The 12,488-nt window shown below is 34.6% G+C and overlaps 1 protein-coding gene across 1 annotated transcript in view; it reads right to left on the minus strand.

The window, feature by feature from the left end:
• LOC111148166 (EPH receptor A3) overlaps positions 1-12,488 on the minus strand; it is a 378,938-nt gene that overhangs the window by 70,908 nt on the left and 295,542 nt on the right. The window contains exons 6-7 of the mRNA XM_022504614.1: positions 5,128-5,252; positions 1,914-2,073 (exon numbers count right to left, since the gene is read on the minus strand). Of these exons, the coding sequence (XP_022360322.1) occupies positions 1,914-2,073; positions 5,128-5,252 (285 nt within the window). The remainder of the gene's footprint in view (positions 1-1,913; positions 2,074-5,127; positions 5,253-12,488) is intronic.

The following is a 12,488-nucleotide window of genomic DNA, read 5'->3' on the forward strand; positions in this document are numbered from 1 at the left end:
ATGGCAATTTGTACCATTTCGTTTTGAATTGTCTCAGAGAACGATTTCTCCTTGGAACCTAGTCCTGGAGCGAAGACTGTTCGGAGAGGAATCCTGCATTAGTCAGAAAAGGCCTGACACCAGTCCCCTTGCAGTGTTTAGTCCACAAGGGAAGTATGGCCCGTGCATGGTGGCTGTGGTGGGTCCTGAAGGAACAGCAGCTGGAGGTTGTCTGCCCACTGCAGGCGTGGCAGCAGGGAGATCCAAGCAGGCACTCCCATGACGCCACAGTTGGGTAAACATGTATATCCATCACGGAGGATTAGGAGAGGTCTTGAAGTATAGACTTGCGCTTTTGAGGATGGCAGCTCCCCTTTGAGTTAGAAGAATTGCCATGTTTCAGCTGTGAGCTAATAATTTCTAAGAACACTAGATTATCAGTGCCTTGCAGGAGGTACAGCTCGTTATTATAAGAAGCATTTCTAATCACCTGACCAAAAGTGTGCCATAAAATAACTACCTGATAGAGTAACTATTACACTAACTTGAACAGTTTTTATAATTTATGTTAATCTTCAATGTTTGTATTAGACATGGATTGTGGGCATAATAAAAATATTACTGTACCAAAGCCAACATTATTTTAATGTCATGAACAAAATATTTAGATAGGAAATATGCATGCCAGGAGAAATGGCAAATTGGAAAAATCAGAAGAGATTACTGGGTTTCCTTTCAGGACAGTGCTGGCCATTGTCAGACCCTTCCCAGATAGTCTCTTTCTAAAAGGTGTTCATCTTTGATTGCCTTTCTAGGCTATTTTACAACTGAATTTAAGTTGCAGACAACTGAGTGATGTATATAATTTCTCCCATTATAATTAAAATAAAACATTCACTGGAGACATAAATGGTTTATGTGCAGTAGAAAAGATTACTTCAATCATTACATTTGTTGTCCTATAGGATATTAGTCAGTTTGGGGCAAATTAGTAAATTTGTTTAAGTATTCCTGATTGCCTATATAGATACACACACAAATACGTATTTATATGTATATATGTATCTGTTCTTCAAATTTTCCTTTAAACCTGTTTAATCTAAAAAAATAAATAAACCAGTTTAATCTTTTGGAGGACATAATGAACATAAATAAAATATAGATAAATATATAAAAGTCTCCTCATTAATTAATAAACTAAATAAAATCCTTAGCTTGAATGTCTGTTCACTCTGTATTAGTACCGTGGCCATGATATTAACTTTTTAAACATTATATTTCAGCAGAGGGTTTTTCTAATATAAAGCAAATGCATTTGAAGAAAAGAGAAATACCACTGGGAAAATGTTTGCCAATTTTAGATGTATTTATGCCAAATTTGGTGTCAGACACATAAGACTATCCAAACTGCTTGTGAATGTGAATGAGGTGATAAATCACGATTTAGAAAATCCTCAATCTCCAAGTGACACAAGATTGAATGTGTTAAGGATTAAAACAATATTAAAATCCTCATGGATATCAGCAAGTTTTTTTTTTTGTGTGTGTGTGTGTTAATAATTCACTGAATTATGCAATGAACACAGAACATCTGGATTAACAAGTACTGAGAGTATGTTTCCATATTACATAATTTTCCTCAAAGCAATTTATGGCCAGTAGAGGACCCGTAGCATTTCAGCATTCGAATATATTTGGTGTGTAAAAGAGAAAAACAACAACACAGATGCATACCCACACAAACACAAATCTGCAGACTCAATACCATAAAAATTGTCAAATATTTCAAGCAATTTACTTTCAGTGTATCTCAATACGTAAATATTTTCTAAATGTTAAAATTTAGAGATTAAAATTTAGAGAAAATGAGAATGAATTATCAGATACCTTTACAGCAGCCCTCTCCCAATACATGACGCTGAAATAATACGTACAGTCCGGGCTAGTTTCAAACTCAAACTTGCGACTGTTGGTCCCGTATCCAGCTGCCGTTCGGGCTCGGATTTGGAATACGTAAGTAGTGTCAGGCTTGAGGCTACTGATGGTAACATTCGTGCCTCTTGCCCTCAGAATGGTATAACTTGTCTCTTGCTCCTGCTTTGAGGTAAGAAAAAATCATGTTAAAACCAAATCTTCATAATGCTATCAAATGATAAAAAGGTGAACCACTCAAAACCAGTTCTTTCAGATTTTAACACAGAGCATAAGACATAGAAAAGAGACGACAATCATTTCACTCTCTGAATGCAGTAGAGGCATACAGAATTTCCTAACTTGGGTAAAATGATTAGTGTCCTGCACATGAAGCAGGGAAAGTTTTCATTCTTACCAGTTCGTGAATATGCCAGTGAAAATATCTTTTCTTCCAAGCTAAGTCTGAATGAAAGCTTTGATCTAATTTCAAAAATAAACTTACAATGAAGAAAATACTCCTGTGAATTAAACTTAATAGGAATGCCCTGATTCTCAGAAAAATATTTTTTATTGATTATGAAATATTAAACTCAGAAAAGGTCCAGGTTTTAGTATATGTGCTGCTGAAGCGAGCACAAGTCCAGGTTTTATATATAGCTCTATATTCATAACTTTCTCAGCATCAGTTATATGTGCATTGTATTTATGCTAAGTCACTGTGGTTTAGTAGAGACAAATATCTCCAGATTAGAGATATTTCCCCAAAGGATCTCCATCAGGGGATCCTTTGTATATTGTATACAAATTGTATATTAGGGGATTCACAGGGCACATTAACAGGAAAGGTTTTTTTTGTGTCAAGCCTTGTATAGAAAAAATGGATTTACACAGAATTGTGTTTTTCCCCTAAGGCACATTAATATACACGGAGTATTTTATGGGGAACCTGATTTTGAACAATGGTGGAATGTCCCTGCACCTGGGGTGAGGCCTAGAGTGGATATCCTTAACCAAAATGACGTAGAATATTACAGAAGAAGTGTACATTACAGATATTTTGAGCTAACTAGTTAAAGATGCTAGTTATGTACTGGATAGCATGTAAGCTGGCATATTAAAAAATGAAGAGGATCAAATATATTTATTTTACAGAAATAATTATTTCATTTGTGAAAAAAATTGTTGAGCCTATACCCAAAACTTGACTCTGCTCATCACCGTTAGTGAACTAGTCAAGAAAGCTAGACCTTACAAAGCTTAAATTCTAGGGAACCATTCAAAATATTTCCAAGTATTATATACATTTGGGAATAATTTTTAAATTTATGTATGTCTAATATAAATATTTATATAAGCAGATATTAAAGATAATATTGCATGTACATTTGTATCTAGTTTTAAAATGCTTAGGGAATAATAAATAGATACAGCCATTTTTTTCCCTGCCACTTGTTAATATTATTTTAATACAAGGATGTGCATTGTACTTTGTTAGTAAATTTGAAAGTTCAGAATTTTTTATGTTCATACTAGACACAAATATAAATTAACTGCATTTTTTTTTAAAGATTTTATTTATTTATTTGAAACAGAGAGAGAGAGAGATCACAAGTAGGCAGAGAGGCAGGCATAGAGAGAGAGGAGAAAGCAGGCTCCCCGCTGAGCAGAGAGCCCGATGCGGGCCTCGATCCCAGGACCCTGAGATCATGACCTGAGCCGAAGGCAGAGGCTTAACCCACTGAACCACCCAGGCGCCCTTAACTGCATTTTTTAATTGGCCCTGTAGATCTAAAGTTTAGGTGCGTCCTGGCTTTGCTATCCAGTCTGAACTAAGAATGTGTCATTATTTTTCTTTTTATTTTGTTGCATCGTCTATAAAACATGGATTGTTACATTTGCCCAAACAATCTTGTCACACTTTTAAAAATAGAAGATCATGATCAGATGACTATTTCACAGTGCTATCTATAGAGGAGAACCAAAAGCTAGCATATAAAAGTTATTTATACTAAGACTTTAGCACAATGAAGTTGATTAGGTCTCTCTTTTCTTTTAATGAAAGAGACGTTCCTTTTCCCACATGGGACAGTATGGGAAAAAAAATGGCATCACACTTATGAAATACATTAACCTCAATAAAGAGAATAACTACACAATGCAAATGAATGTTTATACATTACGCTTTTTTGCCAGCTGATCATACCGCTAATTCTCATGTCTCTAATAATCCATTCTCATGTAGAGCAAGGCATGTAATACAGGAAAACACACTAAAGAAGGAGTCATGGCTGCCAGGATTCAAAACCGAGACCTGTTCACTGGCAATGAGGCTGTGAGAAATTCAAATAATGCCACTGACTCCGTTTTCTTATTTGTGAATGAACCCAATTATCAAATTTCATAGGATCATCAGACAACTCAAAATAAAATCATGTACACAAAAGTGGTCTATAAAGTATTATATAAATGCACAACTTGATTTTAAGTCATTTGCAAATATTTTTCAGCTGCCCACAAATATGTTTTATTCGCATTAGTAGCTATAAAACCATCCAGCTCTGATAAGATTTGAATATCTTACTTTTGAACCTATCTATAATTTATAACCAGGGAGAAATAAGTACCATTTAGAGGTGATGAAATACTATAGCCTAAATTCTACTTATAAATAATCATGTACCTATTTTTATAATTGTATTACGGAACCACAATTTTATGACATGGAGCAAACTTATCCATTCACTCCCACCTTCCAAATTACCTTGAAAGTATCAAGAAAGCTTTTCATTGCCAGTTCAATAATACAATGGCTTTGCTATTAGCTCAATGTTCCCATCTGTACTGAATGAAATTCATGTGAATGTGAAGGTCAGGAAGTGATGCTGAAGGCAATGTACTAAGGAGTAGCTCATCAGTAGGCTAAGGAATCACTGTGAAATAATTGGTAGAACAGGGGTCTCAGCAGAGGACATAAATGTCATTTCTAATGCCATAACTAGATGGCTTAAGTTTGGTACTGACATCTTCGCTGTGACATATTGTTCCAGAATGGGGGATATTTGACACAATTATTTCAAACCCCCCCCTACTGATAAATCAAAGGTATCACATACCAGAGTTCCAAAGAGCTTTACCGCTTCTTAGCAACACCATTGGGTTCTTTGCAAGTACACAGCTCATGAAAAGATTACCTCTTTCCCTACACAACCCAGCCCTTTAACATCATCTCCCCACCTTTTCATAGTATTTGACCTCGTAGTCCAATATGATCCCATTAGGGTGCTCAGGTTCCTGCCAAGATAAAGAGATACTGTTTCTGGACGTTCGATCCTTCTTAATCGTCATGACAGGCGATGGAGCTGTAGAGAAACAACAGGAAGGGATCGTGGGAGGACACAAATCAATCCAATTAAGAAGGGTGGTCAAGGAGCGCAGAGGAAGAAGGGAACAAGCAAATGCAGGCCATCATTGCTCTAATCTTTGGCAAGAAAGCACTATCTCCATTTCAAAGGCTCTGGAGTATTAATCTGGCCCCATATCAAGCCTCAGCAGCTGGATTATAGCCCTGGTACATACAGGCCTATGGAAAATGAGCTGAGATTTTCAGCTGCTGGTGGACTAGTGGCAAGTGAGCAGATGTTTTCAATCTGCTACTATAATGTAAGCAATGAAATATATTTGATATATTAAAAAAAGAACAAAACATCAGGGCTACCTATTTGTTATAACGTTGCAAAGTTATTAATGCCAGATTCTGCAGCTCATTGATAACATTTTCATATGCAACTCTGTAAGAGGACTGGGATCTATTATGCAAAAGGAGTCCCATGGTACCTATAGGTAATAATAATATTTAGTGTATTGTAAATGGACAGGGTTTAGAACATATTATAGTAGGTCTTGACTTTACACAAAAATCTCTCATGAATAAAAATATTTATCAGGAAACAATAATCATCTGCTTTTGTATTTTTATTTCTTAAAATGAAAATATTTATTAAAAAGTACAAAGGAACTGACTGCTCTTTGTGTCACAAATCTCTGGATATATACTGAAGTATCTTATTGGGTGTGGACTCTATATTGATTATGTTTTGCTATGCATTATCAAAAGTACAGAATAAGAATAAAAAGCATCTGTTTGGATCAGATATCATACAATCACCCTCATTTCTAATGGAAGATTAAATATATTTTAAGTGATCTCCCACTTTAAATCCTTCCATTAAAAAGAAAAATGCATACTATCCCTCAGTGCACTTCTGGTTTCAAAACTCAATGTTGGTACACTGGCCAGCTGAAATATCTCACGGTGGGGTTCAGCAGCATCCCGTCCTGAGGGAATGTAACAAAATAAACTGCGAACATGAAACAACCCAAAATCAAGAATCCTCAAGTATATTGACTATTGATCATTTTCATTGCTAAACAACCTATTTTCTTATAAAGATTTTTCTCAGGTTGAGTACCAATAGAATCCCGTGTATTTGTATTCCCTTTAATAGCTAGCATTAGAAGTTTTGTATTTATGGATTTGATGTTTCTGTGATTGTCACATGCTGACTTTTGTGTCTAACTTCTCAAACTATTCCTGTACATAAATGCCTTTCATTTTTATTCCTCACTTAAAAATAGAGTTTTCATTAAGTCTGCCTCATGACACTTTATTAGAAAGGGCAGGTCTAAATGAAGAATCCATTGCAGTAGGTTTCCCATCCTTCTATTTCTATTATTTGTAAGAGCTTATGAACTCTTTTGTAACTAAAGCATCATTAATTTAATGGCCTGGAAATGATTATTTAATCTTTTGCCAAGGAAAAATGTAGGTGTTGCTTTTCTGATGGAAAAGTGAATACATTTTCTTATTCATATTTTGCTCCCATTAGCAATTACTGTCATTTCATGTAACTTATCATAATTTACCATTCATACTTAATTTTCATCTATTCATTATTATAATTTTATTTCCTGGATTGGCCTCATCATAATCTTACCCTCCACCCCCCTGACCATAGTGGTTTGATGCTCTGAAATTGATTTTAAGCAAAGGATAATTTATTTTGGTTATATTTAGTTAAAAGTTTATAAATGTATTCAATGTTTCTAAATATATCATTTAGTTATAAGTAAATAAAAATATGTTAATTTTTTGAGAATTCTTTTCTTTTAACCTAACCCTGTTACTTAAAAAAAAAAATAGCAATTCGTTATCCAATTGTTAATAAAAAAATTATAGTCTTAACATCCTGGGAAATAAGTTTTGCTTTTTGTTCAAAAACGGAGAAATTCCACTAATTTTCCTGCTGATTAAATCCACTAAAAGAGTAATTTTAATATATACTTAATGGGGCATTTCAAAGATGGTTGATGTTGGAACAATTTCCTAATAAACCCATGGAGACCCTACATTTATTCCATATCACCAGGAAACCGGTTTATTTTCCCTAACAGTTAAAATACACTTTCAAAGAAATTTTGAAAATTATCATGCATGGCATCTCTCTTTAAACACACACACACACACAAACAAGAGAGAAACACATTCATTTCAAAGAATGTGAAGAAGATTGTATTAACTTTTTAATGAAAACTTTGCAGGCTGTTTGGGGTCTGCCCAAATTTTACTGCTTCTGCACCGAGCAAGGCTTTATAACTGTTGAAATTCTTCAAAGGTCTCTGAGCAAGCTGCAGGGCCCTGTTTGACTGTAATAAATAGTCTTTTGTAATTCCACACTTACTTAAGTAGAGGCAATTGCTCCAAGCTTGTGCCATCTCTAAGTTAAATGAACCTTTTCTGACTGCTGCTTTTAGGCCCCTGTTAAGTCATTTGTTCTGCTCTTTTAATACACGCCTCTTGTGTTGGCTGCATGTCAGCAGTTTCAACCCAGTGCACCAGCTGGAATCCCGTTACATTTAGGTAATGCTCATCAATATTTTAATATTAATAAATAATTAACAGAACTTGTTTTTCTCTCTCCTAATGAATAATTTTAAGACATGATAAAACGTACTGCAGAGAGATGAATTCTATGGGCACGCCACTGTATCAATGCTTTTTAAAGTGTTTTCTAGAACACTCATAACTCACACCTTGAAGTATAATTCATCCATACTTCCTCATGCACTCATAGAATCTGTAATATTAATGAGAAACCATAATATGGATTACATTTCTTTAGGTTAGTTTCCAGGTATTAAAGAGTGATTTGTTCAAAGTACTAATTTCTAAAATCCACAGAAATTTCTTTCAGTTTATTATTATGTTGTGTAAGAGAACATGGTTTTGCAATGTATATCATAAAATAGATTTGATTTATTTTGTCTTCATTTCTTTGGTTTTTGTTTTTTTTTAATTTTGTTATTTGGAAGAACGTTGGGTCATAGTTCCATAGAATGAAAAAAAAATTCATCCCAAGACTAGAGAAGTGCTCAGCACTAGTGTAAGAAGTACAAAGGAGGAGAACAAGTCTTCCCCAGCAAATTGCAGGTATATAAGGAGAAACAACAATTACTGGTGAACACCCTGATAGTTCCAGATTGGGCGTTTTAATCCGGTGCCTCTTTTATATACCTTAAATGATATATACCTGAAATGACTCTCTTACCAAGATGAAGAAATTGATCATAAAGTAGGCTATGGTGAAACTGGTCAAAGCCTCTATATAGGTTAGTAAAAGCAGACTTCTGCAAAGGGGGAAGGATATATATATATATATATATATATGTATATATATATATATATATATATATAGTGGTAATAAGAAAAATTAAAACAGTAAGAAGGAACATGGTAACAAGAAAAATTAAAACAGTAGGAAGGAAGTAATTTTTAGTAAGTTAATAGCCCTCTTTAAAATAATACCTTGGTGTGTAAAATACATTTTGTGGTATTGGTGTTTGAGAGGAAGCAAATATTTGACCCTTAGCTTTTGCTATTCTGGGTACAGTAGGTTATACACACGTCCTTTGGAGAATAAAGAAAGGAGACATGATATACTTAGTAAAGTGAAATGTATTATATTTTAACTGCAATATTTCTTAAAAGAATACACATACAAGAAAAATGTTGTGGGGAAAGAGAGGTTCATGAATCACACAGTTATCTGTCCTCTATGAAGCTTTCCTATACTGACACTATACCACTGAGAAGTTCTGAACACTCCAGGTACTAAAAAAAAATCTTGTGTTGCCACAGTGGACTTGCTCATGGCTCTTTCAATTAATTCTTCTTCAAAATTTTTCTTTGTCATGACATAGAGCTATAAAGATATTCAGATATTTTCACCTTATATTGTCTACTAGTATGTGTTTTGTAAAAGCTGGTATCAAAATACTTTTCAATTGTTATTCTAGGGAGACATCACTTTCTGGGAACGAGGGATTGAATGCTCACTGGGTGCTTACTCGCCTAACTCTAAACCACTGCATCTGGCAGCCTCTTGAATCACATACATGCAATGGCTAGTCCAGAGGACAGAGAAACAAGAGAGTATAACCCTTAATAGTTAATAACTGAACCCTAGTTATTTATTTATAGAGGAAAGGTAAGATTTCCTCTCATTGTCAGGGTAACCTGAGCCATTGACTACATCTAATGAAATAATAATAATAATAAAAATTACAATGAAGAAGCAAAAAATGTTGGGCTAAAGAGATTTCCTTGTAAAGAGATTGAGTTAGAAATGGGGCTTGTATGGTTTACAATTTGTGTTTGAGTTACACTTGATACACTTACATGCCAAACCTACTGACAGACATGGAAGAGATTCATTATTTTAACTACGGTGTTTTTAAGCTAAATTTACCATTATTCTGAAGCTAAAATATGACCCATCCTTAGAATCAGGAAGTCAAAACTTCAAAATTCAACTCCTAAAGGATCTGGTTTGGTTTGTTTTTATTGGGACTTTCCTCTTTCTGGGTTTGGGAATTTCTAATGAACCTCTGAGGTATCTGTGGTTTAGAGATTGGACAAGTTAAAGTAATAACAAAAAGGATTCAGTATTTCTTTTCTAAGTAAGCCAAAGCTTTTAAAAAATTATCTCCATGGGAAAATATCATGCAGTAAATGGTTGAAAGATTTTTACTTTGAATCAGACATGCCTTTAAAAACATTACTCCCTTATATTTTTGTAACATTCATTACAATGCCCACTTAAAAACATTTCCTTCTTGGGTTTTTGGTGTTTTTTTTTTTTTTTTTTTTTTTTTTTTTTCCTTGGAAGTGAACCTTTCTATTAAATCCAGAAACACTCTTGGTTTTGAATTAGCATAATCATTCATAGCTTCATGTTCTCCATCTCACCACCCCTACCCTGATTTCCTCAACCTGTTGTTCTCTGGAATTTCCTGTTTGGGTCTCAGGACTCACTATCTCTACAGCCTAACCAGTTTCAATTTCAGAGTTATACTCCTTTATATATTCTCCCTCACCAAGAACCCTGCATGCCAAAAGCTTCAACCTCTGACAGCTGATGAATATTCTTTTTTTCAATTCTAGTTTTCCAGCCCTGCTTCAATTCAAACTCTTGCCATTTTTCACCTGGATTCTATACTTTTCATCTCAGTTGTTTCAGAAATTCAATTTTCTACACATTTTGATGACTTCTTATTTTATAAAGTAAATGAAACATTAACACTCCCCTCCTTCAAAATTTTATAATTTCAAACAGTTTTTTTTTCTAAACTTATTAGCTAAATAATAAGAGTCCAAAAGAAAGGTTAAGGAATCTACATTTTTAAGAAGTTTGTATCGGAAAACTCTTAAGATCACATATTTGGGAAATTCTGGACTACAGTAAAATACATAAATTGAAATTCATGACATAATGATTAAGATTCCTCATAAGACTACCACACACATACCAGTTTTAGTATTTAGTGCTCTCCTTTCAAATTAAAATTCTAAAGATAATTCCTTTGGTCATCTGCCCACAGTGTGCTGCTACACTTGCTATCTGGTACATTCAATCTCTTCCTTTTTTCATCTGAAAAATCTCTTGTATTATTATCCTTAGAAATCAATTGCTAATATAATTCTCCCAAAAAGCCCTTCCTGAATCCCTTAGGCAATAGTTAATCAGCTTCTTCCTCTGTTCTGATATACAGAATAGTTTTTCATTCTCTTAATATTTAGCCCACCACATTGTGTTGTAATTACATAATTTACTTACCAGGTGTCTTCCTACTATATTATAAACCCCTCAGAGTCTTCAGTGCCTAACGTCATGACAATCTTGCATAAAACTAGCTATGTACTTTGGTTAGCTTTACAGTAAAATATACAATATATTTTGTGGTTATTTCCTTTGGAAGATAAGTTCTATTTAGCTCTCGATGTTAAATAAATAAAATTTGAACCAAAATGAAACCTATAATGTGTTTAGCAGAGATACCATTATCTATAAAATTATGTCATTAATTTTCTATAGTAACGAGAAAAATAATTTTCTCAACTGAACCAATAGTGATGGAAGAAAAACATTTTAAGGCATACACATTAAAGATAAATTTTGAGCAGTAGTGATAGAAGAAGGGTTTATTTCATAGGTGTTTATTGCATGGATTCTTCAAGAAGAGATTCAATTTTTCTTTTTTTCAGTTGCCTTCCACATTCCTTATTCTTTAAACCAAATTCTCCTTTTAATGTCATTCAATATCCACACAGAATCAGTCCTCAAATATGTTGTTTTTAAAACAAAACAAAACAAAACAAAACAAAACAAAACAAAAACCCTAGTTTGTCCCCTCCTGTGTTTCTCTTTTATTCTCCTGTTATTACCATAGCCACAACACTTTTGACACCTCTGGTCACCAAATGTGTGGGTTTTCCCCACACCAACTAATTCTATGATACCAGCTGGGTTTCCTACAGTTTAAATTCTGACACTATCTACTGGAGATAGCATCAGATCCCACAGGTTAAGGGCTCAGTCCTATGAGACTGCACCCCACTTAGATACCAACTACCAAATTGTAGGCCCCAGGTTACTCACAACTTCTGACCTGGCTACAAATTGCAAGTTCCCATGACCCCCTTCTTCAGTTTGACTTATTTGCTAGAATAGCTCACAACACTCAGGAAAATACTTACATTTATCAATCTATTAAAAAGCATGATAAAGGAGAGACAGATGAATAGCCAGATGAAGAGATACACAGAGCAAGATCTGGGAGGGTCCTAAGAACAGGAACTTCTCTCTCTACTGGAGTTAGGGTATCACTGCCCTAGTACAAGGATGTGCTCACAGACCTGGAAGCTCTCCAAATGCCATACTATTGGGATGTTTATGGAGGCTTCATCACATAGATGTGATCAATCTTAACTGCATTTCCACCCTTCTCCCTTCTCAAGAGAATTGGATAGCAGGGCTGGAAATTCCAAGCTTCTAGTCATGGCTTCGTCTTTACATTGACCAGTCCTCATCCCGGTGCTATTCAGAAACTCATCCAGAGTCACCTCAAAGACACTCCCTGTACCCAGGAAATGGTAAGAGTTTCGGGAGTCCTGTATCAGGAACCGGTGTCAAAGACAGAATACTGGAACAGAAGTATGCTGCTAGTGCTCTATTATTTAGAAAACTACAGGAGTTTGT

This window comes from Enhydra lutris, unplaced genomic scaffold (assembly GCF_002288905.1).
Source record: "Enhydra lutris kenyoni isolate GAN:26980312 unplaced genomic scaffold, ASM228890v2 scaffoldscaffold2, whole genome shotgun sequence".
Lineage (NCBI taxonomy): Eukaryota > Metazoa > Chordata > Mammalia > Carnivora > Mustelidae > Enhydra > Enhydra lutris.